The 27,270-nt window shown below is 39.6% G+C and overlaps 1 protein-coding gene and 1 long non-coding RNA gene across 5 annotated transcripts in view; one reads left to right on the top strand and one right to left on the bottom strand.

Moving 5' to 3' along the window:
* Positions 1 to 2,446: 2,446 nt before the first annotated feature.
* The window catches only part of LOC122557765 (uncharacterized), a 32,882-nt gene continuing 8,058 nt past the window's right edge, over positions 2,447 to 27,270 (top strand). Inside the window, exon 1 of the long non-coding RNA XR_015760148.1 lies at positions 2,447 to 2,665. This is a non-coding gene — a long non-coding RNA (uncharacterized LOC122557765). The remainder of the gene's footprint in view (positions 2,666 to 27,270) is intronic.
* LOC122557764 (uncharacterized) overlaps positions 3,261 to 27,270 on the bottom strand; it is a 48,893-nt gene continuing 24,883 nt past the window's right edge. For 2 of the 4 annotated variants that reach the window (XM_087996476.1, XM_087996477.1), the window contains 5 exons: positions 23,375 to 23,737; positions 21,120 to 21,428; positions 19,496 to 19,822; positions 14,695 to 15,006; positions 10,517 to 13,629 (listed from right to left, as the gene is read on the bottom strand). In XM_087996476.1, coding sequence (XP_087852602.1) covers positions 13,322 to 13,629; positions 14,695 to 15,006; positions 19,496 to 19,822; positions 21,120 to 21,428; positions 23,375 to 23,737 — 1,619 coding nt within the window. In that variant the 3' untranslated portion in view covers positions 10,517 to 13,321. Of the gene's footprint in view, positions 5,918 to 10,516; positions 13,630 to 14,694; positions 15,007 to 19,495; positions 19,823 to 21,119; positions 21,429 to 23,374; positions 23,738 to 27,270 lie in introns of those variants that run through there. The other 2 variants (XM_043705727.2, XM_087996475.1) reach the window with 2 other exon arrangements.

Raw genomic sequence — 27,270 nt, forward strand, 5'->3', positions numbered from 1 at the left:
TGACCACCTAAACGGGAATTGCATTTTATCCTTCAAGTTAGGCATCTTCACTAAGCCCCCTACTGCTTCCCTAAGAGTAGATGGCAGACAATCCTGTGTATAGGAGTATTTGTACTTACCCAGAAGTAGTTTCACTAATATGTTTATGAATTCCTTATAAGATTCAGTTGGGAATCCATCTGGCCCCAGTGCTTTGCCACCTTGCTTATTGCTTACTGCATTTCCTGTACTGTTAGAGGCGCTCCTAACTCTTGGTTCCACGTCTTACAGAGTCCTTCCATGTCCCCACAGCACGGCATGTCCCCAGAGTCCTTCCATGTCCCCACATCTGATTTATAACATTGCGCTAGGAGTGTGGTCTTCCTCGGTATATAGTCCCTTACCTGGAAGTATCGGAAAAGGTCCTTATTGGATAGTCCATATTTCTGACATCAGGACCTCTCCCTCGAACAAATTTCCCAAACATAGAAGCCTGCTCCTTAATCACATTGGGGAAGTCCAGATTTTCAAAACATTTCCCATTGTACTATGTTCACTCCCCTCTGTCCGATATAGCTCTTCAAAGTATTCCCTAAACCTTGCATTGATCTTTTTGGAATCACGGGTAATCGTACCAGTCTTCTTCCTAACAGCAGTAATAGATTGAGAGGCTTATCTTCGAATTAAAACAGTCTTTGTTTGGCAAAGGAGATCTCTTTTTTTTAGCCACTTGTGTGTGTATGTTGAGTTGAGGGCAGCCCAGAGAGCTGTGACCTTCTGAAGTTTAACCAATGACAGTTTAGTATGTTTTCTCAGCTACCTTCAGTCAGGCCTCTAGCAACGCCTGCTGCTCCTCCCTCTTCCTTTTTCTAGTCGCCAAAAATGAAATAATCAGACCTCGCAAGTATGCCTTACTGGTCTCCCAAGGTATTGCCAGATTACTAGCCACACCTGAATTAATATCCCAAAAGGTCCTGAATTCCCTTGTAATATATTCAGTAAATTTACTATCCCCAAACAAAAATGAATCCATGTGCCAGTGGACGTGCAACACATCCACTGATCCCAACTAATCACACATGTCCACCAACCGTATAGACTGTGTGAGCGTACCTGACAGGCCTTTCGACACCCTGTCAATCTCTGGATCTATAAGGCGATTAAAATCTCTCCAATAATCCTACGATGAACCCCAAGATTCATTAATTCAGCCATTGCATCAATTAGAAATTTAAGAAGGTGTGCCACTATACATTCAGAACACCATATTCTTCTCCATGTATCAGGGCTTTCAAAATAATAAACCTTCCATGATCATCCTTAATCTGCTCCATTACTTAAAAAAGGAGGTTCCTTTTTATCAATATAGCTACCCCTCTACTCTTAGAACTGAAGGATGAAAAAAACACCTTATCATAACCCCCCTGCTGTAGTTTCAAATGTTCCTTGTCAGTTAGGTGAGTCTCTTGCAGCAGGGCAATATCCACTCTTTCCTTCCTGACGCTCGACAAGACCTTTTTTCTTTTAACAGGAGAATGACTCTCTTTATATTCCAGGTGCACCACCTGAACAAATCACTAGCCATGGTCATCTAGGACAGCCCGTGGTTTCCCAGGAGGAAGGAACTTATCTGAGGTGGGACGAATTACAAAGATATTAACTCTATGAAATCTAAGAACTATTCTTATAGAAACAACTACATCTAAAAAAAAACATCTAACTGAAACAAATACCCAAATAATCCCCCATTCACTCGGGATCTTCTCCCCTAACCGTAGGGGGCACCCTTCCCAATCCCTATTACCATCTTAACTCCCTCTAGCTGAGGCTGTGCCCTAGCCCCAGGCAATTCACAAATAGTAAAGACTTGTTATTTACAGTCTGAAACAGTGGATATCCATTCGCGACCCCCAACACCCCCCCACCCCTCACACGTCTTAGTCACAAATATAGTTACCCCAAATGCAAGATCAAACAGACAGCATTAAAAAAAATCCTAGATGTTACCCAGCCAACCGATATATAAAATAGTCCCAGTTTAACAAATTTACAACAAAATCATACATGTACAACCAATAATCACAAAAAAAGGGAAGAGGGAAATGGGGGGGGGGGGGGGGGGGAGAAGGGAAATAGAAAGGGGGGTAATTCGAAAAAATACCCCAAACCAATGTTAGCAATAATGCCTCCTCCCTTCCTGTCCCAACTCAGGTCCTTCATTTCAGAGATTTCACAAAGTCCTTCGCCTTTTCAGCAGAGTCAAAGTTATATACCGTCCACGCATGGGTGAGACATAACACGGCCGGGTACCTCATGGAGTATTGGATGTTTAAGTTCCTTAATTCTTTTTTAACATCAAATGTTCTTCTCCTCTTGACCAGGGCTCCTGAAAAATCTTGAAAAAAACATTATCTTTGAACCTTTATACATTAAGACTTGTGAGTTCTTTCCCAATCTTCTTGCTGATTCCACTATTAACTGTTTTTCTTTATAATACAGGAGCTGCACTAGGACCACACGTGGGCACTGTTCCAGCCCAGACCTGCGTGTTGTGATCTGGTGGGCCTGCTCCACACCTACCAGGCCTGACTTCAACTCTAACTGCAGAAACTTCGGGAGCCATCCTCGCAGGATGCCAATGAGATCTTCGCCTTCTTCATGTTCTGGGAGGCCCATGATCCATAAGGTTTTTCTTCTATTTTTGTTTTCTAGATTATCAACTTGATCCTGAAAGACTCTAATCTGGTCTTCCAGTGTTTGGATCCTTCCTTCCGAGACCTCAGCCAGAGTCTCTGATGCTGCGGTCCTTTCCTCCACAGCCTCCAGTCTTCGTTCCAGGAGCTGCATTTCCTGCTCATGCTTTTTTAGCGTGGCAGGCAGTGGCTCCACTGTTGCTTGAATCCACTATCAGAGTTTAGCGTTAGGGGAATGCCCTGTCTGCTGTCCTCCTTTAGGCCCCTTTCCTTTACCGGTCTTCATCTCCGGTGATTTCAGCAGCTCAAAATAATCAACGAGTTTAAATTAATACTTTTTTCTCCTTGGGGTGTTTGAAAGGGGGGGGGGGGGGGGTAAAGGTCCACTTTGCCCAGAGGCATAGCAGAGAGCCCATCCCAGCAGACCACTCAGACTGCTGCCATCTTGGATCAAGTTAGTTTATGAAGTACAAGCAAAACAACATCAAATAGCTGAAGATTTATCAACTAATCAGCTGAAGATTCGGACCCCCGAGAGGGGCCTCTCGATTCTGTGATCGGTCAAATAAAAACTAGCAGCTCAGTCTCTTTTAGCAAGTTTTAACAATTTATTATGATGCTGGGCATAGATTGTCCAGCAACACAGAAGTTAAACTCCTTTGTGTACTCTGGAAGGGCTGTGCACAATCTTAAAACACAGACAACTTTTATAGGTTTCTTAACAAACAGAACAGCCTTAATTGCAAACTTAATCCAATAAAATGAAATGATATGACAAACAGACATAAAATTAAGCCAATTATATTTCCTGGGAACTGACTTGTTTTGCGCTTCTTTATCTCCGGGACACCTGGTTTCCAAAGTCATGTCATATCTTACTTAGTTAATTCATACTATGAACAGGGCATTGTTTGCTGATCTCTTTCAATTAGTTTAGGAATGCAGTTTTCAGCAGAGTTAGATGCCATTGCTCCTGGAAGCCATTTTGTTATGTTATTTTATGTTACTTGCATTGAGAAGCTATTTTGTAGTCAGTAAAAGCATGCATTAAATGGTTGCTCCTGACAACAGCCTAGATCCAGATTTTAGATCCTCACAACCAGCTAGTAAAATAAATCAAAAGGTTGAACTACACATAGAGGGCATGAAGCTTAATGGCCAATCTGGCACTCAGCTTGCTGACAAGAAATCTTTCTGTTCACAAAATCAAAACACATTCAAATCTGGCTTCTTGACAGATATTCTGATCTAATTCAGCTAAAATTTCACAAAAATGGCAGATAGAAAAAGACAAAATATCATTCTGAAATAGCAAAGGTAAAGACATTTTTAAATTATTAATTTAGAGTTAGCATCGCTGGCGATGTAAATTATTACCCATCCCTAATTGCTATGAGTATGGAGTCACATGTAACTAGACCAGAAAGGGATGGCAGATTTCCTTCCCTAAAGGACATTAGTGAATCGGCCGGGTTTTAACAACAATACATGTAATGATGGCTGCATTCTAGAAAATTTCTACTCTATAGGAAAATATCAAATGTAGCATTTCTAATCAAGAAAACAGGAAACTACAGAGCAGTTACATCTGTCTCATGGAAAATACTTAAATCTATTAACAGCATTTAGAAACTTTTCATCAGGCTGAGCCAAAATGGTTTTGTGAAAGCGAAATAATGTTTGGCCAATCTATTTATTAGAGTTCTTTGAGGAAGAAACAAGCATTTTGGACAAAGGGGAACCTGTGGACATGGTGTATTTGGATTTTCAAATGGTGTTTGATAAGATTATACAAGGGTTATTATATTTAAAAAAAAGCTTTGTAGACTTGTAATATTTTAACAGGATGACTACGTAGCAGGAAACAGAGATAAATGGGTCACTTTTAGGTTGACAAGATGCTTACAAGAATTCTAAAAAGAGTTAGTGATAGATAAAAGGGAGGAGGAAATAAATTGCAGATGGGTCATAATGTGGGAAAATCTAACTTATCCACTTTACCAGGAAGAATGAACAAAGTAATATATTACTTATAGACCAGTCTATAGAACACTGTATGGGAACGAGGGTCTTGGGTGTCCTGGTAGATGAATCAATGTCAGATTACAAGTACAATGACTATCATTTATTGCAAGGCAAATGAAATATTCAGTTGTATGGTGCATTGGTAACATCACACCTGAAGTAGTGTGTAAATGTTTGGTCATTTTACTTTTGAGATGCATTGAGGTTCACCTGAGTGATTTCTGGGATTAATGGGTTAGCTGGGCTAATGGAGACAAATGGGCTTAGTCTTGCTCATGATTACTTTTATTCATTAAAGCGATGTGGATATCAATGGCCAGTCCAGTACTTATTGCCCAGAGGGCAATTGAGAGGCAACCACATTGCTGTGGGTCTGGAGTAACATGTAGACCAGATAATGATGGTGGATTTCTTTCCCTAACGGACAATAATGAACCAGATGAGTTTTTCTGATAATCATCAACAGTTTTGTGATCATCATTAGATTCTTAATTGCCAGTTTTGGGTTTTACTGAAATCAAACTCCACCATCTGCCATGGCAGGAGTTGAACCCAGGTCCTCTAGCTTAATAATATCACTAGGGCATCATCTGTACCTATGCTTTTACATCCTGAAGCGACTTGTGCTTTAGTGTTGCAACATTATTTTAACTGTTAAACCAGTCAAGCTGATCAATTTAATCATAGTTCCATAACAGAACATGATCCACAATTATATACATTCATGTACATTTCTCATTAGATCTGCATAAGGTAGAAACAACCATGATTACAGGTTCTGCAAGTGAGGTCACATTTAACATCAATCTCCATTTTTGCTGGTTTGTCAGGCCACTTCAGAAGGCACCAACAGCACCAAGGGAGTCAGAGATCAAAGATTTTCTAAAAGTCTGAAATCCTTGGTGTTTTCCCAAAATGAGCAATCTAACATTAGATTGGAATCAAATAAATAAAAGATGGTTTCTGACAATCTAACAGCTTCTGTGGAATGTTTTCTTCAGTGTGAGACAAATTATCAGTTTTTAAATTCAATTTCACAGTTTACAACTGAACATAGTATGTATAAAATTCCTGTTGAGTTGTGGTTTCACAGATGCTAATTAATCTTTGTTTATTTCAATAAAAATATTCCATTCTTAATATGCACAATTCAAAGTGCAAGCACTCCATTTCATGAAACAGAGTGTCCGTCAGTTAGATGCCTGTGTAGGGTAGAGAATCTGGAAAAATAAAATTGATATAGGTTAGCATTTTATACATATGTTTAAAAAAATTGGACTAACTTTTCAAATTGAATAGTTACAAAATAGGATTCAGTGCTGCAATAATCAAGCTGTAAATAAAATAAATACAAGGGAAAGAAGAAATTATCCACAAAATATTATCCAAATTTTGTGACTATATTTAATAGTCACCTATTCAAAACATTATTTTCTTATTCAATCTTCCCTTAACAATTGATAGATGTTGGGACATTTTTTTAAAAATCTGACAGAGCAGCAAAGGACAAAGGGGTTATTAATGGTGGGGAGACAGAAAAAGGGATGTGCTCTTTCACACCTTAATTTACAGCCATTTTATATCTTTTTCCACTATTAATAACTCTTTCTTCCACTCTGGGCCTTTGCCTCTGTCGAAAGTATATACCAGAACAATTTCCATCATCTTTCAGTTCTGAAGACATCATATCAGACTTACTAACATTAATTTTGTTTCTTCCTCCACAGATGCTGACAGACCTGCTGAGTTTCTCCAGCATTCTCTTGTCTTTGTTTCAGATTTCCAGTATCTGCAGTAAACTGCCTTAACAATACCAATGAAACCAGAGTTGCACATAGATTATAATATCCAAGTGCTTAGAAAAAGTAAACATTTCAGAAAACAGATCACTATTCTATTCGTATTTCTATTCTGTTTACTAAACCCTACTGCTCCCTGATGGCACACTACATCGGTTACAATAATTATAGGGAGAAAGTGAGGACTGCAGATGCTGGAGATCAGAGTCGAGGGTGTGATGCTGGAAAAGGGAGTTAAAGTTTCAGCCACAGGACAGTGGGGTGGTTTGTGTGGGTGGCCCAGAGATGTTCTCTGAAACAATCCGCAAGTTGGCATTCGGTCTCCCTAATATAGAGGAAACCACATCGGGTGGAACGGATACAGTAGACGACGTGTATGAAAGTGCAGGTAAATTTCTGTCGGATGTGGAAAGACATTCCTTCCCCTTTAACTCTCCCTTCCACTCCATCAAGGACATGCAAGTCCTGGGCCTCCTCCATTGCCAAACCCTAACCATCCGACGCCTGGAGGATGAACGCCTCATATTCCACCTGGGACCCTGCAATCACACGGGATCAATGTGGATTTCACCAGTTTCCTCATTTCTGTTCCCCCCGCCTTATCCCAGTCCCAAGACTCCACTCTCTTGACCTGTCCATCTTCCTTCCTACCTATCCACTCCACTCTCCTCTCCGATCTAACACTTTCACCCCACCTTCATTTACCTATTACATTGCCAGCTACCTTCCCCACTCTCCCTCCCCCTCCCCCCCCTCCCCCCCCCCAGGCCCACAAGCCTCATTCCTGATGAAGGGCTTATGCCCACAACATTGATTCTCCTGCTCCTTGGATGCTGCCTGACCTGCTGTGCTTTTCCAGCACCACACTCTAGACTACAATAATTGCAGCTATGGCAGCTGGATAGATGGAGTCAGGATATAGATCTATCAAAATCTTATTGAATGATGGACAGCTCGTGGGATTTATTGGTATGCCCTTGCTCCTATCAATTCAACTAAGAAACTAGATTTAAACCTTTATTTCTGGGAGCAGGTTTCTTTGTCAGGTTCAGGATTCACTTGTTTAAAATGGTCTGTAAGAAAAAGTCACTCCCCATCAGTGCATCAGAAGATTTCTTTATTCTTTATATCCAGATTCAACTCTAGATGCCAATGAATTAGTCCAAGTAGAGAGACTTTGTAAGTTTTCATTTAACTTTTCCCTTGACAATATCATGGCTATGCTAAAAGAGTACACTATGGAGATCTTGGGTAGTGAGGCATTATGGGTGGAGCTGAGAAATAAGAAGGGTGCAGTCACACTGTTGGGGCTGTATTACAGACCTCCCAACAGTGAGCATGAAGTAGAAGAACAAATACGTAAACAGATTATGGAAAGATGTAGAGGCAATAAGGTATTGGTGTTGGGAGATTTTAATTTTCGCAATATTGACTGGGATACACTTAACGTCAGAGGTCTGGATTGGGTAGAATTTGTAAGAAGCATCCCGGAGAGTTTTCTAGAGCAGTATGTCAATAGTCCGACGAGGGAAGGGGCCATATTGGACCTGGTACTGGGTAACGAGCCAGGACAAGTGGTAGAAGTTACTGTGGGGGGATTTCTTTGGGAACAATGATCACAATTCTGTAAGTTTTAGAATACTCGTAGATAAAAAGAGAGTGGTCCTAAGGGAAGAATACTAAACTAGGCAAAGGCCGATTATATCAAAATTAGGCGGGAGCTCGGAAATGTGGATTGGACATAGCTATTTGAAGGGAAGTCCACATTTGAGATGTGGGAGGCTTTCAAGAATAGGTTAAAGACAGTGCAGGATAGACATGTCCCGTTGAAGGCAAAGGATAGGAAGGGCAAGATTCATGAACCATGGATGACAGGTGAAATTGCACGACTCGCCAAGAGGAAAAGGGAAGCATCTAGGCAGCTAAGAACAAAATGGGCCCTGGAAGAATATCGGAAGAGTAGGACAAGTCTTAAACGAGGAATCAAGCGGGCTAAAAGGGGTCATGAAATAGCTTTAGCGAGCAGAATTAAGGAGAATCCCAAAGCATTTTATTCTTATATAAGAAGCAAATGGGTAACTAGAGAAAGGATTGGTGCAGTAAAGGATAATGAAGGAAGACTTGTGCTGAACCTGAGAGAATGGGTGAGATTCTGAATGATTACTTTGCATCAATGTTCACTGAGGAGGGGAACATGATGAATGTTAAGATTAGAGGTAGAAATTTGATTAGTCTGGATCACGTTGACATAAGTAGGGAAGATGTGTTGGGTAGGCTGGAGGGTATTCAGGTGGACAAATCCCCAGGACCGGATGGGATCTATCCTAGGTTGCTGAGGGAGGGGAGAGAGGAAATAGCTGGGGCCCTGACAGATATCTTTGTGGCACCCTTAAACACAGGTGAGGTGCCAGAGGACTGGAGGGTTGCTCATGTTGTCCCCCTGTACAAGAAAGATAGTAGGGATATTCCGGGTAACTACAGACCAGTGAGCTTGATGTCGATGGTGGGAAAGTTGCTGGAGAGGGTACTGAGGGATAGGATCTATTTATATTTAGAAAAGAATGGGCTTATCAGTGATAGGCAACATGGTTTTGTATGGGGGAGATCGTGCCTTACCAACTTAATAGAGCTCTTCGAGGAAGTGACCAAGTTGATAGATGAAGGAAGGGCTGTTAATGTCACGTACATGGACTTTAGTAAGGCATTTGATAAGGTTCCCCATGGTAGACTAATGAAGAAAGTGAAGTCAAAGGTGTGCAGGGTGTTCTAGCTAGGTGGATAATGAACTGGTTGAGCAGCAGGAGACAGAGTCGTAGTAGTTGAAGGGAGTTTCTCGAAATGGAGAAAGGTGACCAGTGGTGTTCCACAGGGGTCAGTGTTGGGGCCACTGTTGTTTGTAATATACATAAATGATCTGGAAGAGGGCATGTTGGTATGATCAGCAAGTTTGCAGATGACACGAAGATTGGTGGAGTAGCAGAAAGCATAAGGACTGTCAGAGAATACAGGAGGATATAGATAGACTAGAGAGTTGGGCGGAAAAGTGGTAGATGGTTTTCAATCCAGACAAATGTGAGGTGATGCATTTAAGCAAGTCTAATTCTAGAGCGAATTATACAATGAACGGAAGAGCCTTGGGAAAAGTTGACAGGCAGAGAGAGATCTGGGAGTGCAGGTCCATTGTACCCTGAAGGTTGCTGCACAGGTGGATAGAGTGGTCAAGAAAGCAGTGGACGGGGTATTGAGTATGAGAGCTGGCAAGTCATGTTAACATTGTACAAGACATTGGTTCGGCCACATTTAGAATACTGTGTACAGTTCTGGTCGCCACATCACCAAAAGGATGTGGACACTTTGGAGAGGGTGCAGAGAAGGTTTACGAGGATGTTGCCTGGTATGGAAGGTGCTAGCTATGAAGAAAGGTTGAGTAGGTTAGGTATATTTTCATTAGAAAAAAGGAGAGTGGGAGGAACCTGATTGAGATTCATCATAGAATCATGAAGGGTATTGACAGGGTGGATAGAGACATGCTTTTTCCCAGGGTGAAGGATTCAATAATGAGAGGTCACGCTTTCAAGGTGAGAGGTGGAATGTTTAAGAGGGATACACGCGGCAAGTACTTCACACAGAGGCTGGTGGGCATTTGGAACACGTTGCCAACAGAGGTGGTAGAGGCAGGTACGGTAGATTCATTTAAGATGCGTCTGGATAAATGCATGAGTAGGTGGGGAGCAGAGGGATACAGATGCTTATGAATTGACCGATAGGTTTAGACAGTACATTTGGATCGGCTCAGGCTTGGAGGGCAGAAGGGCCTGTTCCTGGGCTGTAAATGTTCTTTGTTCTTTGCTCTTATTCAATATTCATCACCTAGTTATGTACTTAATTATAGAAAGTGGCATATAAATCACCACTTTTTGATAGGTTAGATTAGATTCTCTATAGGTGTTTTAAAAAATTCTCAAGGTCAGGTTCGTAGGAGAGTAGTCTGACACAGAACAAACGACCAAGAGGCGAGTCTGCTAGAATATGGGCATTTTATTCCCCGCATCGTCGCCACAACCAGGTCCAAACAACGGGTCTGGCTTATACTCACTCTACATGTTACCAAAACTGGGAGCCGTCAGTTCTCGTAGAGCGGTTGCCAACAACCCACGCTCGGCGGTTAAACGTAACCCCGGAGCAGACTCACCGAACTGGAGACTTTTCCAGCTGATATACTCCCTTCCAGATATAAACATTCATGTGAACAGCAGAGCAAGGCTAAAAAACACATTCCATTCTGGTTACATACAGATAAGAAGATTCACACGGGACTAAGCAACACCTCCATTCCGGTTAGATTCACACATGTATTGGGACATAATTTTTAACCGTTTCACCACATTCCACTGCTTGGCCCAATACATGTGTTACATTATGCTTAATTCAGTTCAATTCGTTTCAGTTAATTTCAGTTCAGTCAATTCAGTGTAATTCAATTCAGTTCCGTCCATTTCAATTCAATTTAGCTCAGTTCCATTTTGTTCCGTTCAATTTGATTCACTTCAGTTCCACTCAGTTCAGTTCAGTTCAATCCCATTCAATTCTGTTAACTCCGCTTCAGCCTTTTGGACATGCCCACATCCTCCGCTGTACCCCAGGCAAGGGGTTCTTCGGCAGGACTGGGATCCTTTCTCAAACAAACTGCCACGTACATGCCCACATCCATGCCATCCCGGGACGGTCGGGACCTCCACAGTTTGTTCTTCTGGTTTCTTAGTCGTTTTCCAAAACATTGTTCTGTATCAAAATCTCTCCTCAATTGCGATTGATACTGCTCGACTACGCCAAATGTTTTAAAAAATTCTCAAGGTCAGGTTCGTAGGAGAGTAGTCTGACACAGAACAAACGACCAAGAGGCGAGTCTGCTAGAATATGGGCATTTTATTCCCCGCATCGTCGCCACAACCAGGTCCAAACAACGGGTCTGGCTTATACTCACTCTACATGTTACCAAAACTGGGAGCCGTCAGTTCTCGTAGAGCGGTTGCCAACAACCCACGCTCGGCGGTTAAACGTAACCCCGGAGCAGACTCACCGAACTGGAGACTTTTCCAGCTGATATACTCCCTTCCAGATATAAACATTCATGTGAACAGCAGAGCAAGGCTAAAAAACACATTCCATTCTGGTTACATACAGATAAGAAGATTCACACGGGACTAAGCAACACCTCCATTCCGGTTAGATTCACACATGTATTGGGACATAATTTTTAACCGTTTCACCACAATAGGAAAGCTGGAAATACTTGGGGAGAAGCTTAGTCTGCCAATTTCATACATGTCACAACCAAAATATCTACTTATGCAACGTATTAGGGAATTGGTTTAGCTCAAATGGCTGGATTGTTGATTTGCAGAGCAGTGAGATGCTGACAGCATGAGGTCAATACTCCTTTACTGGTTTGAGGTTACCATGAAGAACTCTCCTTCTCAACCTCTTCCCTGGCTTGAGGTCTGGTGGCCCTCAGGTTAAATCACCACCAGTTGCTTCTTTCTAATAAGACAACACCTCTATGGTCTGGTGAGACTATGATGATACAGCAATAACTTACAAGACAAATCCTCTGATTCCTGGGTAATGGGCCAAAATATATGTAGAGTAAAAGGTAATCTTAAAACATATATTTCAAGTTCAGCTAAGGTCGTAAAAGTAGAAAATATGACAGCTCATCTATTTTCATGAAGTTGATTGAGAAATAAGCATTGACCAGGTCACTTGGGCATAATGTCCCTGCTTTCTTTGAAATAGCGTTACGTAATTTATGAGGTCCCTCTGAAGGGGCAAGCACACCCTTGATTTAAAGTCACATCCAAAAGACGACACCTCTGACAGATATAGCAATCGGCTTAAATTGTTGCACTTCAGTATGGGAGTGGGACTCAAAACAACACCTGCTGACTCAGATGAGAAACTGCTACCATCTCAGACATGGTGATAAAAGGGTTGGATAAAGAAACAGGAATTAGATTATAATAATCAAAATCTGCACTGCTCGAGTCAGTGGTTGAAGGAGCTACAGTATAAATAGCACCAATATGTCAATTATTTTACACCCTAGAGTATTCCAGCTACTCTGTTGCAGTAATTAAAATTATTCCAAAAAGCCACCGAAAAGAACAAGCCTTTAGTGTACTTTTGTTAGCAACTAAAATCATACCATGAAAGTGAGGATTTCTATGAGAAAAATAAATCTGATTTAATTGAATTGTTAATATCAAATCACAATCTCTTAACATCTTGACGATTTAGGGACTCAATTTGAAAATACAGAGCAGAGTTTTCACCAGTACTGTTAAGTGCAGTTTATAACAACATGCTAATCAATGATAGCACTTCTGACGGTTTGATATCCTCAGGTTGTACACTTTCTTTAAAAACTTTGTGCTACATTATTGGAGTTAAGTTTTAAGACATAAGAGAGTGCAACCCAGAGAAGGTTTGCATGTAAATCTCAAATAGTTTCCACAGAGCATAGGTAATACCATAACTCTGTCCTCAAACTCCAATTTTCTTTTAAAATGCATTTAATACCAGGGCATACAAATTGAACAAAATCTGTTTTTTATCTATTAATTATAGTATATTATTGTAATTTTTTTAATATATTGGATGAAGACCACAATGATAGAAACTCCTGTAAAACAAAGAATATCTCAATAAGCTAAGGCAACTTGACAGACAACATAGTTCTCTAGGTGGACTTTTCATGTTCAATTGTTCAAAATTTGCTAGTATTTAAAACAAATTATTAAGGAGCACTGAAAATGCAGAACATACCTAAACCTGGAGAACGTACGTCTTCTCTACAATATCATTGGTTTTTGGATGCCGAACTTCACAAGTGTATTCTGTTCTGCCTTCAACTACGTCAATTGGTAGCCTTGTAACTGTAGAGTAAAGTCCCTTCTCATCGATTTTGGGTATTTCAGTGTTTTTCTCATCCTTGTATTCTGTCCATCCCTTGCTCCAAATAACCAGTATATCCATGGGACAAAAATGCTCAATCTTGCAGCAAAGAATAGCTTTTTTTCCCTTTTTGGGATGAGGAGGTTGACACTCTATTTCTGATACTTCAGGAGTCATAGCTACGAGAAATGCAGAAACAAAATGTAAGTTCTCAAAGATACCAACTGTAATCGGAGACAATTTAAATAAATTTATATTTAGGTTTCAAAGGCTTAAATGTTTTTTTCAGTAACTGCTCAAGTTAAGTGGTTATATTAAGTTCCAAAAAGTAATATAATGTGTTTACTATCAAAGTATTTAGAAAAGCTAGATCAAACTTGTACTTAGTAATTTCCACTGATCTGATAAAGCAAATGTTTCTTTCTTCAACCAACAGCCAATGTTGTAATATTAACAACAGTGAGGGTGTTGCTGCTCACTGTTACACATAAAAATCAACAATTTCTTATGCCCACCCTTGTCTAATTAAACAGTGAAATCTGGAAAATACTGGTACCCCTCCACAGACTGCACTGGTGCAATCTCCGCTAATCTGCACATAAATCTGCTAAACTAATTGCCGACCATTCTCACTTCCCTTAGGCCATCCTTGCCTTACCTGGATTGGCCCACATGTGACTCCAAACTCGCAGCAGTGTGGTTGACTCTTAATTGCCTTCTGGGCAATTTTGGATGGGTAACAGATGCTGGCCTAGTCATCAACACCCACATCCAATGAATGAATAAAAAAAATTTGAACATGTCATCATTTTAATCAGGAGTCACTGAATTGGAATAATACACTAAGTGGTAATCACCACTCAACCTCCTAGCTGACATTAATAATTTTACAAGTTTGGAGTTTCATTTTCTCAAAATAAAATTAATAGTGTAAATTACATTTTTAAAAGCATAGTTTTCCATCTTCACATATTTTATGTTAATCCTAGGTTTCTGCCTGAACCTTCATTTGTTTCTTGTATGATTTATGTGAATTACATTTCCTTTTTTAAAAAGCTGGTGCTCTGCTGTCTGCATGCGCTGGTGATAATTCTTCAATCTGATCAGTTGAACAGCCTCCCTGTTAGTTGGCTGGCTCACAGATGCCATCAATTCCCTGTAGCCATTACCCATTTCTAACAAAATGCTGGAAGAAAAGTGATAATCCCTCAAAGCTTAAACATCAGAGCACAAGATCCACTCACCTCGGAGGGGAAGGTGAATATGTCGTGTAAATTTATCACCTTTGTCTTTGTCTTTATACTGAAGGAATAATTTTCTTTCAAAGTCTTCTGCAGTCACTAAAAATTTCAGACACGCATCTATCTTGTAGGCTTTGTCAGAGTTAAGTATAGGCTTTGTATTTGTGACTCCTTTTTTAATTAATTGATATTCTTTATACCAGTCCACTGTAACATTCCGATGGGAAATTCCAGAAACTGAACAAAACACTGATAGGTGCTGTCCATATGAAGGGTTCTCTGGCTCCATCCTGAACACTGAAATTTTGGGTGAGCCTATTAACAGAGAGAAAATGACACATTTAAAAGATCCACAAAGCCAAATTAAGTCACTCCTACCTGTCAATAGGTTTTCTTTATTTTAATTTTTCAAATTATGGATACTGCTGACAAGGCTATCATTTGTTATTCACCTCTTTTAACCCTTAACTCATGATAAGCTGCACCACGTAGGTTTCTAATGTGTTGTTAAGTAAGGAATTTAGGATTTTATCCAGTTGTAATGAAGGAATGGCTTTGAATATCTAAAGCAGGGTGATAGCTGACTGCAGTAAAAGAAGCTACAGTGGCTGTCTACGTACCCTCTTGTCATATCCTTCTATGTGGTGGGGATCACAGGGTTGGAAAGTTAGTTGAAGAGGCCTTGGCAACTTGTCACAGTGCTTCCTGTACATATACACATCATAACCAAGTACACCACTGATGAACCAGTTAACCAGTTAACAGCTGGATAGGGTGCCAGTCAACTAGCATATCTTAGCTTAGTGTTAAGATGCTTCAGTTTTGCTACAGCATCACCAATACAGCCATGTGGACGGTATTCAACCACACAATGCTGACAGATACCTTCTAGGTGGTGAAGAAGCTTTGGGAAATCACTTGAGTAATCAACAGAACGTCCAGCCTTTGATCTGCTCCATTGGCTATGACATTTATGTGGCTGATCCTGTGTAGTTTTTGACCACTAGTGATTCCCTGATATTGATGGCATGGATTCAATGATTTGATTTGTTTTGATTTATTATTGTCACATGTACCAAGATATAGTACTGTATTTTGTGCTAAACAAACAAATCACACCTTACATTAGTAATTGAACAGAATGCAGAATATAGTGTTACAGCTACAGAGAATGTGCAGAGAAAGATCAACTTTGAGAGGTCTGTTGATTTATCTGATAACAGTAGGATACTCACTGTTCTTAAATCAGTTGGTATGTATTTTCAAACTTTTGTATCTTCTGCCCTATGGAAGGGAGTGGAAGAGAGTATAACCAGAGTGGGAAGGGTGTTTGATTATGTTGGCTGCTTTCCCGAGATAGCCGCACATGTAGTTGGAGTCAATGGAAGGAAAGCTAGTTTTCATGATGGACTGGGCTGCATTCACAACTTTCTAATTTTTATAGTCTTGGCACAGCAGTTGCCATACCAAGCTATGATTCATCTGGATAGGATGCTTTCTATGGTGCATCTATAAAAATTGATAAGAGTCATTGTGGGCATGGTAAATTTCTTAGCCTTCTGAGGAAGTACAGGACAGGCATTGATGTGTTTTCTTGACTGTAGCGGCGACATGGTTGGCCAAGCAGATTGTTAGTGATATTTACTCCAAGGAACGTGACCCTCTTGACCACGTCCATCTCAGCATCATTGAGAGGGGCATATCCTCCACTCCACTTCCTGAAGTTGAAGACCAGTTCTTTCATTTTGCTGATATTGAGGGAGAGATTGTTATCTTTACACCATGTTCAAGTTCCTGTACTCTGTCTTGTTGTTTGAGATCCGATCCACTAGAGTAGTGTTATCAGCAAATTTGGAAGCGGAGTTAGAGCTGAATTTGGCAATGCAGCCACGAGGGTAGAAGGTATATAGTGAGGGGCTGAGAATGCAGCCTTGCGGGACATCGATATTGAGGATCATCATGGCGGAGGTGTTGTCGCCTATCCTTACTGATTGCGGTCTGTGGGTCAGGAAGTTGAGGATCCAGTCACAGAGCAGTTGTAGTGTCTTAGACCTCAGAGTTTGGAGAGGAGTTTTGTTGGAGTTATTGACTTTACCTCCAACTTCAACACATAAATAGTAGTCTGACATAGGTGTCCTTGTTACCTAAATATTCCAGGGATAAGTGTAGGGCTATGGAGATGGTATCCACTGCAGACCTATTGTAACAGTAGACAAATTGTAGCGGATCAAGGTAATCTGGGAGGCTGGAGTTGATGTGTGTGGTAACTAACCTCTCAAAGTACTTCATAATGATGGATATCAGAGTGACTGGATGGTAGTCATAAGGCATTCTGCCTGATTTGTCTTTGGCATCAGGATGATAGAGGACTTCTTGAGGCAGGTGGGAACCTTGTATCGTACTAAGGAGAGGGTAAAGGTTTCTGCAAAAATACTCCCTCCTGTTGGTCTGCACAGGATCGAGTGCTTGGCAGAGGGGTCCATCCGAGTAAGTTACTTTCTGTGGGTTCATCCTCAAGGAGGCTGATCTGAAGCCTAAGGCAGTGACTGTGGGCACATGTACACCAAATGTGAAGCAGTAAAAAGTAGATTAGATTAGATTAGATTACTTACAGTGTGGAAACAGGCCCTTCAGCCCAACAAGTCCACAACGACCCGCCGAAGCGCAACCCACCCAGACCCATTCCCCTACGCCTAACGCCAAGGGCAATTTAACACGGCCAATTCACCTAACCTGCACATTTTTGGACTGTGGGAGGAAACCGGAGCACTCGGAGGAAACTCACGCAGACACGGGGAGAATGTGCAAACTCCACACAGTCAGTCGCTGAGGCGGGAACTGAACCCAGGTCTCTGGCGCTGTGAGGCAGCAGTGCTAACCACTGTGCCACCGTGCCGCCCACGACATTGATTATCTGTTGTATGATTAGGATACTTAGAATCACAAAATCACTAGTGTGGAAGGAAGTCATTAAGTCCATACTGACTCTCCAAACAGCAGCCCACTCAGACCCACTCTCCTATTCTATCCCTGTAACCTTGCATTCTTCTGGCTAATCCACCTAGCTGCACATCCTTGGACACAATGGGCAATTTAGCATAGCCAATCCATTAAACTTACAGATCTTTGGACTGTGGGAGGAAACTGGAGCATCCACACAGACATGGGGAGAATATGCAAACTCCACACAGTTGCCATCGGTTGGAATCGAACCCGGGTCCCTGGTCCTGTGAGGCAGCAGTGCTAACCACTGAGCCATCATACCATCCATTTCACAATATCATTAATCAAAAAAAAATTATTTGTGACAGATTCAGTTATTTTTATTCAGAACAAAGAAAGGGAAAGAAATGCATAATGGCACAGTTAAAATGTTTTTGCATATCAAATACAATTCAATTAACCTTTTCATAAGCAAGTTCCAATGGATTAGAAAACACCTTTGTTTATAAAGGGAAGGAAACATCTGTTGATATCTGTTACTGGGAATATGTAAGAATTTATTATAAAGGATGTGATATTTAAAATGTATAATATGATCAAGCAGAGTCCACATGGTTTCCTAAAGGGGAAAATCATATCTGACATAGAATTACTGGATGAGTAACAAGCAGGAGAGAAAAAAGGGAAGTAATTGGTGTAATATATTTTTACTTTCAGAAGTTGTTTAATAATGTACCACACCTACTGAATAAGGTTCAAGAAATAGCATGTTAGCATGGATAAAAGATTGGCTAACTAACAGAAGACAGAGTTGGATAAGAAGACATTTTCAGAATGGCAACCTCTAACAGGGACCACAATTGATTAAAATGTATATGAATGTATATTAATGACTTGGATGAGGAAAATGTTTGTACCAAAGCCAACCTGGCAGATCACACAAAAACAGGTGGGAAGGCAAGTGGTGAGGAAAAGACTCTGCAGGGGGATATAGACAGTTAAGCAAGTGGATACTAACTTGGTGGCTAGAATATAATATAGGGAGATAAGAGGTTAGGCAGGAATGCAGGAGGGAGGAATAGAGGTGTTGAATATTATTTCAATGGAGAAAGACTGCAGAACATTACATAACAGAGGGATTAGCGAGTCCTCGTCCATGAATCACAAAAAGTTACCATCCAAGTTTGGGGGCAATACAGAAGGCAAATTGAATGTTTGCCTTTATTTCAAAGGGAATGGAATATGAAATATGAAGATTTTGCTAAAACTACACAGCATAAGTCTGACTACTGCTGGAATACTGTGAACAGTTTTGTGCCCCTTATCTATAGAAAGATGTACTTGCATTAGAAGCAATCCAAAGAAGATTCACTATGCTGATATCCGGTATGGAGGGTCTATATTGAGAAGAGATGGAATAAATTGTATCTGCAATTGTTAAAATATAGGATAATGAGAGGAGACGTTATTGAAACATTGAAGACTTGCATGGGACTTGATAGGGCAGATGCTGAAAGGCTATTTCACCTTGTGGGAGAGTCCAGCACCAAAGGGCATTGTCTCCAAACAAGAGATTGCAATTTAAACAGAGATGAGGAGGAATTTTGTCTGAGGGTAGTGAATTGGTGAAATTCTTTACCAGAAAGGGCTATTGAGACTTGATCATTAAGTATATTCAAGATGGAGTTAGACAGATTTTTAATTGGCAAGGAATTAAGGGTTATGGGGAAAACACAGGAAAGTGGAGTTGTGAATTATCCAATCGATCTGATTCAATGATACAGCAGATACAATGGGCTGAATGGCCCATTTCTTCTTATGGTCTTATTTCATTTAATCAAATAGAATACTTTTATCTCACCTTTAAGACATAGCTGGAAACATTTCTTAATAGGTTTGGTTGAAGATTTTGAATGGCAAACTTCGATCCTATATTCAACTTGATGATCATCTGTACTCGGAGTCAAAGTTACTGTGGTGACTTTGCTGTGCAGACCATCTTTACAGGAATTTTGCTCCACAATTTTCTCATATTTTACATTATTGTTAATTCTCACTTCGTTTCTGAACCATTCAACTTGAATATCCTCTGGATAATAGTCACTTATATTACAGGTTAAAATCAACTCCTTCCCTACTTCAGGGTTGGCAGAATTGCTTGTAATTTCAGATACTTGAGGATGGGATACTGAAATCAAGAGAAACATTAAGAAATACATTTTACTGGCTTTCATTTCAGACATCAGTACCAAAAATTATATAACAAACTATTTTGAACTTACTCAATTGCTGTATTTGGAAAACAACAAATATGCAGGCTGCTAATACTAATTATTACATGTACATGCAAAAAAACTTCATATTTTATGTTAACTCAATTCTCTTGGCTAGTTTGTTGTGATAAAACCCCACAAAAATATTTCCTTCCCAAATAAAAGTCACATTTTAGCACCAGAACGGCTCAGCTTATAAAGAAACAATGTTCTAAAAGAGTATAAACTGAACTATCCCGAGAATAAATCACCAGAATACTGGCACCTCACCTGGAACTGGATTATACCAACACCCAACATTATACTTGGTTGCTATTCCAAAATGCTGTAGTTGAGTTTTACTTAATTTCAAACAATGGCTGTAGATACAATATAATGATTTTACTACTAATACATTCAGAACAGTCATCATTGAGCAAAAAAAAAGTGCTTGTCCATACTAAAATAGCATAAAATTTTTAAAAATCAAGATTTTTGTGCCTGGTCAAGCATTATTTCTTGAACATTACTTTGGGAAAAAAATGTACTTGGGCATCACTGGCCAGGCCAGCACTTCTTGCCCCTCTCTCAATTGCTCAAGAAGATAGTGGCGAGCTGCCTTCCTGAATCACTGCTTTCATTCTGCTGTACATGGTTCGACATCATCATTGATACTGTTGAGAAATTAGGCAGTGCACTTCTCCCTACCATTTCTGTGATGTCAGATCTACCGTTAGTTTGGCAATGTAACTAATCTTTCTTACACAATTTTGTCCCGTCAGCCCTTCTCTTTACTGAATTATTTTACATGCAGCTCTTCAATGCTTAAAATTTATTAAGGAGTGATATAGAGGACGTAATATCACAAAAATACACCACTAACTAAATACACCAAAATGTTATTTCATTTTGATGACAATGATCTGATTTTAGGATAAGGTGAATAATGTAGCAATCAGTGTAACTTGTGTGTTAGCTGAAATCCTCTCTTAATAACAGTTTTAACTGTGAAATGATGTTACAAAAATATTTACATAGTTACCCATTCTATATCACTAAAATGCATTTAAATTCCCATAACATTATTCTGCAAACTAAAAACAGCTGACTGCTAAATTCAAGCATCCTGGCCAGGGAACAAGATTAATTTCAGTGAATACAGTGAAACCGATGTAGTTGATTTGTAAATAAAACAAATATTGCAGAAAGGATTTTAAATAAGAATAAACATACCTAAATGTTCAGGAATATATTCTGCAAATCTTGGATACATAAGGCTCTTGTGATCGACCTGGCATTTATATTTACACTGTAGGTCTGATAAGGTTGGAGTAATTATAAATGAACTGGTAACTTCGTGCAATCCATTCTCTGAATTTTGAACAGTTTCAGGTGTTTGTGATTCCACTACATCATCATTTTTCAACCAATGGACAGTAATACTTTCAGGATAAAAGGAATGCACTTTGCAGGTTAGAGTCAACGTTTCTCCAATTACAGGGTTCACAGGGTCACTTAAGATGGCATCAAGAGATGGGAAAGCTGGAAAATAAAATATTAGAACATTACCTCATTTATACATTCACATATAGTTTCCCTGTTATGAAGAACTCTCATTTTCAGTGATCTCACTGTTCTACTTTAATGAATAACAGGATCTTTAACATCCATATAAAACCTGATACGGAACCTCAGTTTAACATCCCAGCCAAAGATGATTCTCCAGCAGTGTCATACTCATTCCTTACTGAATAGAAAGGTCAGTCTGGAATGTGGCATGAATCAAACACCTCAGCTACCAAGTGAACCAAGATATTGGAAGAGGAAATGACAAATACGTGTACATATTGGCATATGTAGAAAAAGGTTTCAAGGGCGATTATTGATCATGCCATAAAAGTATCTTTAGGCAATTCACAATCTGGAGTCCAGCAGTAGGGGGTGGTATTAATGTTACAATAGATTACAGATCAGAATAGGAAAGGAAGAAAAAGAAGTCCCAACACTTTTTTCAACTAATTATTGTAATTTAGGAAATACAACAAGAAATTGATGACTGCAAGTTCTCACAAATATCAGTGCAATAATGCTTCAAATATACTTTTTATGTGATGTAGGTAAAACAAAACAAATCAGAACAAAATGAAAAAGAAATGGCATTGTGAAATCAAATGTAGAAAACACCACAGAAATAAACAAGAGGCCCCGTAACAGCTGTTAAAAGAGAAGAGACAGTATTGTTTTAGTTATGGACTGTCAAGCCAAATGGGGCAGGTGTTTCCACAACATCATTTTCTCCATTGAATCTGTGTCTCACTAACATTCTAAGATACAGAATCAATTACACACAGGATACCCCAGTGAGGATGCCATCTCTGAGACAAAGAGCTTTCTTTATACAACAATCCTTCATTTTCTTACTATAACTACTCTCTACTAACAAAGGTAGCTTATAATGCATGACTAGTTTTCCAGTAATTCAATGGCTTTTGTGTGTGTTCGTAAGTTCATAAGATACAGGAGCAGAATTAGGCAATTTGGCCCATTGAGTCTACTCTGCTATTCCATCATTGCTGATATGCTTCTCATCTCTATTTTCCTGTTGTCTCTCTATAACCCTTCAACCCATTATCAATTAAAAATCTGTCTAACTCCTCTTTAAATTTACTCACTGTCCCAGCACCCACCACACTTTGGGGTAGCAAATACCACAGATTCACAACCCTTTGGGAGAAGTAGTTTCTCCTCAACTCTGTTTACATTTGCTACCCCTTATCCTACAACTATGCCCTCTCATCCAAGAATGCCCACAAGAGGAAAAAGCATCTGATCCACATCTATTTTATCTGTACCTTTCATCATCTTGAATACCTCAATTTGATTTCTCTTTTTGTGTGTGAAGAAAGAAGATGCCTATGACTACAGAACTTGAATCAAAAAGTTAATGGAATGTGTTTGGTGGTCAGGAACTGATTCCAATTGCCACTCAGTTTGTCTCTCATTATCCACACTCAGAGCAGATTTGGTAGAGTGCTGTCCACTGTAATTAAGAGAGGGTGAAGCAAGAAAACTCTGGCTATTTGGTTGAATACATCCAGGCAGTGGCACAATACCAGCTGCACAAATATTAGCTTCTGTTTCTTCACAAATATTAGCTTCTGTGATATTCTTCACATCAATGTGATACATACAAACATGAATTAGGAGCAGTAGACTAGTCAGCTTCACGAGACTGCTCAGCCACTTCTTTAGTTCACAGCTAAATCTGTTGTGGCCACAAGTCTACTTTTCCCCATCTCCTCACACCCTTTTTACTCCCTTGTTAGTCAAAACTCTGCCTGTCTAACCGTGCCATAAAAAATATTCAAGGACCCTGCCTCCATTGTGGAAGAAAACTCCATATTCACGACCTCAAGAGAAAGAGGACAGAAGATGTCCCATCTTAAGTGAGACAAATAAATGAAAAGAAAATTGTGTTTTTGTGTTACCTGTTACGTCCAGTTGAACCTGTTCCTCTGCTGGACTGCTCAAGCCAATGTGTTCAACTTTACAGAAGTACTGACTTTTGTCTTCTTCTTGGATTGTTGCATTAAAAAGCAGCATGCTGTAGACACTGCGAGTGTGGTCAGAATAATTAAATCCAGTCATATAATGGGAATATTTATCTGGATACATATTTTCTTCATTTGCATTGTCTAAAAGCAGCAAAGGGATTTTCTCTCCACCCATTTCTTTATACCATGTGATCTTTAGAGGATGTGGCTTGAAAAAATTTATCGGACAGGTTAGCGTCACAGAACTGTCATGCTGTACATTAGGTGGCTTAATTATGTGAGCCAACTTAGGAGGAACTGAAGAGGGAAAAAAAACACATCAGTTTCAGTCATAGAGAACTTAAGATAAACATTATTCCTTCTTTTTAAAAAAAAACATAAATCTTTCACCAAAACAAATGCAATCAAAAACACTGTTGTGTCTGTTTATCTTAATCCTTTCTAAAGTTTTCCAATTATTCAAGTAGTCTGCTCTCCATTCTAACCCCTGCTGGAGTTCTTGTTTGTCTTCAGTTGTACTAATTTGCAGTCATGCCAAAAATTCCATTCCAAATTCCAGAAATGTAAAACGTAACAGAAAGGTAAAGTCACCCAGGGCACAGTTAGGAACATAGGAACAGCAGGAAGCAATTCAGCCCCATAAGCTTACTCTGTTATCCAATTAAATTATGGCTCATTTTGGATCTTAATGCTATCTATTTCCTACAAGACCTATTATACCTCAAAAGTACTTTATCAGTTATAAAGTGCCTTATGTTCCTTAGATTATAGAGCTCATGATTTGGAGATGCCGGTGTTGGACTGGGATGTACAAAGTTAAAAATCACACAACACCAGGTTATAGTCCAACAGGTTTAATTGGAAGCACACTAGCTTTCGGAGCGTCGCTTCATCAGGTGGTAGTGGGCCATCAGGCCACTACCACCTGATGAAAGAGCGACACTCCGAAAGCTAGTGTGCTTCCAATTAAACCTGTTGGACTATAACCTGGTGTTGTGTGATTTTTAACTTAGATTATAGAAGTTGCTTTGTAAAAATGCAAGTGTTTCTTTCAATACCCTTGCCCAGCTAAAAAAAATCAAACTCAATTTTGAATTGACCCAACCTCTCACAAACAAGGAACAAAAGTAGACAAGTCAGGCCTTTGAGTTTGCTCAGCCATTCAGTAAGATTATGGCTGACCCGATTTAAAACATATCCCTGATCATTTTTCATCCCCAATGTAATCAAGTATATAACTATCTCTACATTAAAAATATTTGAAGATTTCGTAACCACTGCCTTTTGAGGAAGGTAATTCCAAAGACTCTCAACCCTCAGAAGGGAATAAGAAGTTTCCTTGTATCTGTTTTAAGTGTGCAACCCCTTAATTTTAAACTATGACCCCTTGTTCAAGATTCTCCCACAAGAGGAAACATCTTTCTGACATCCACCTGGTCAGGTTCCCTCAGAATCTCATAAGTTTCAATTAAGTCATTTCTGATTTTTCAATATCCTAGAGAATAGCCATTCCCATAAGGCAATCTGCTTACTCCAGGTAATCATCTAGTAATCCTTCCATGTACTGCTTCAACTATCAATATCCTTTCATGAGCACAGTGACCAGTACTGCATACATTACTCCAGAGAGCAGGACCTGTATAACTTCAAACTCTTACATTTAATCCCCTCATAATAAAACATAACATTCTTTTAGCTTTGCTGATTACTTGCTGTGCCTACATACTAATATTCTGTGATTCATGCACCTCAGAGCTCTGCAACCTTTCACCATTTAAATATGCCAAAATGGACAATATCACACTTTCCCACATTTTACTCCATTTGCCAGATCTTTACCCAATCATATAACCTACTTATATCTCTTTGTAGACTTAGATCCTCTTCAGAGCTCACTTTCCTACATATCCTGGTGTCACCATCAATTTTAGTCATTATACCTTCAATCTCTTCATCAAAACAATTTATATAAATTGTAAAGAGTTAAAACTCCAGCACCTAGCTCGTTGTACACTACTTGTGACATCCTGCTGGCCTAAAAAAAACCTATTCATTCCTACTCTCAGCTTCCTGAAAGCCATGTAATCTTCTATCCAAGTTAATGTTACCCCTCTACATCATGACGTCTTATTTTCCACAATAGCCTTTGATTTTTTTTTACCTTACCAAATGCCTTTTGTAAATCTCAATACAATATATCAACTGGTTCCCTTTTCTCTAAAGCGCAAGATACTTCCTCAAAAAAAATTCAATAAATTAGTTAAACATTATTTCCCTTTGACAAAATCATGTTGGCTCTGCATGATTATCCAAGTGACTTTGTAACATCTTCCTTATGACAGATATTAAGCTAACTGAGCTGTAGTTTCATAGTTACTGCCGCTCTCCCTCCTTTTTTGAATAAAGGAGTTACATTGGTGGTTTTCTAATCTGAAGGAATCGTCCCTGAATCCAATACATTTTCAAAATTAAAACCAATGCATCAACCATCTCAAAATCCCTACAGTGTAGAAGCAGCCCACTATCGAGTTCACACCAACCCTCCGAACAGCATCCCACTCTGATCCACCCCATAATCTATTCCTGTATGCCTGCAATTCCTGTGGCTAATCCACCTCGCCTATACAACCCTGGATGCTACATGACAATTTAGGATGGCCAATTTAGCATAACCTGCATATCTTTAGACTGTAGGAGGAAACCAGAGCACCCGGAGGAAACCCACACAGACACAGAGAGAATGTGCAAACTCCACACAGTCACCCAAGGCAAGAATCAAAACAAGGTCCCTGGCACTGTGAGGCAGCAGGACTAACCACCGAGCCACTATGCAACCCGAAATACTTTACTTTTAAAACCCTTAGGATGAAATCAATCAGAACCTGGGAACTTGTCAAGTCGCAGTTCCAAAAACTTACTCAGTACTATCTTCTGGTAACTGAAATTTTCTGGAGTTCCTCTCTCCTTTTCAATTCCTTATTTACAGCTATTTCCAGAATCTTACTCTGTGATGATCAGCGATCAAAATACCCTGTTCAATTGCCTACCATCTCTTTATCCTCCGTTCCTAATTCCCCAGATGCATTTGCTATAGGACTAAAACTTATTTTGTTAACTCTTTTTTTAAATATCTAAAAACAAAATCCTGTTTGTAATATTGGCTAGCTTTCTCTCATGCTAATTCTTCCCTCTGTAGTAAACATTTAGTAATTTATTGTTTTAAATAATCTTTCCAAACTGCTAGCTATCTTTGCAAAATTATAGGCCTTTGCTTCGAGTTTGATTTGATTTATTAATGTCACACTGTTTCGTATTTATCTAGACAAATTCTATGCTACATACAAACAGCAGGACAATACACTATATTCTGCTTTCTGTTCTGATGAATGCAATAGCCACAGAGAAGGTGCAGAGAAAGATCAACTCTAATATATGAGGAAGTCCGTTCACAAGTCTGATAACAAAGGGGAAGACGCTGTTCTTGAATCTGTTGGTACATGTTTTAAACTTTTGTATCCTCTGCCTGATGGAAGAGGATGGAAGAGGTCTTTGATTATGTTAGCCGCTTTCCCAAGGCATTGACCTTTTTTGGTATCCATGGAAGGAAGATTTATCCCACGGAATTTTCCTTATTTGTTGAAAAGTACATATTGTTCAATCAGTATGTTATGGCATCAGTCAGACAGCTGGCTATTCTAAACCTGGACTATCCCCGTAAATGTTTACCATTGCACCTCAATGACCCTTAATGTAAATTATCAGTTCATTTTTGCTTTCATAGGCTCATAATTGCCCTTGTTTAAACTCTCCCTCAAACTGAACACTAAACT

Source organism: Chiloscyllium plagiosum, unplaced genomic scaffold, assembly GCF_037043375.1.
Source record: "Chiloscyllium plagiosum isolate Xiang-an unplaced genomic scaffold, Cpla_swu_hap1 HiC_scaffold_18, whole genome shotgun sequence".
NCBI classification, from domain to species: Eukaryota; Metazoa; Chordata; class Chondrichthyes; order Orectolobiformes; family Hemiscylliidae; genus Chiloscyllium; species Chiloscyllium plagiosum.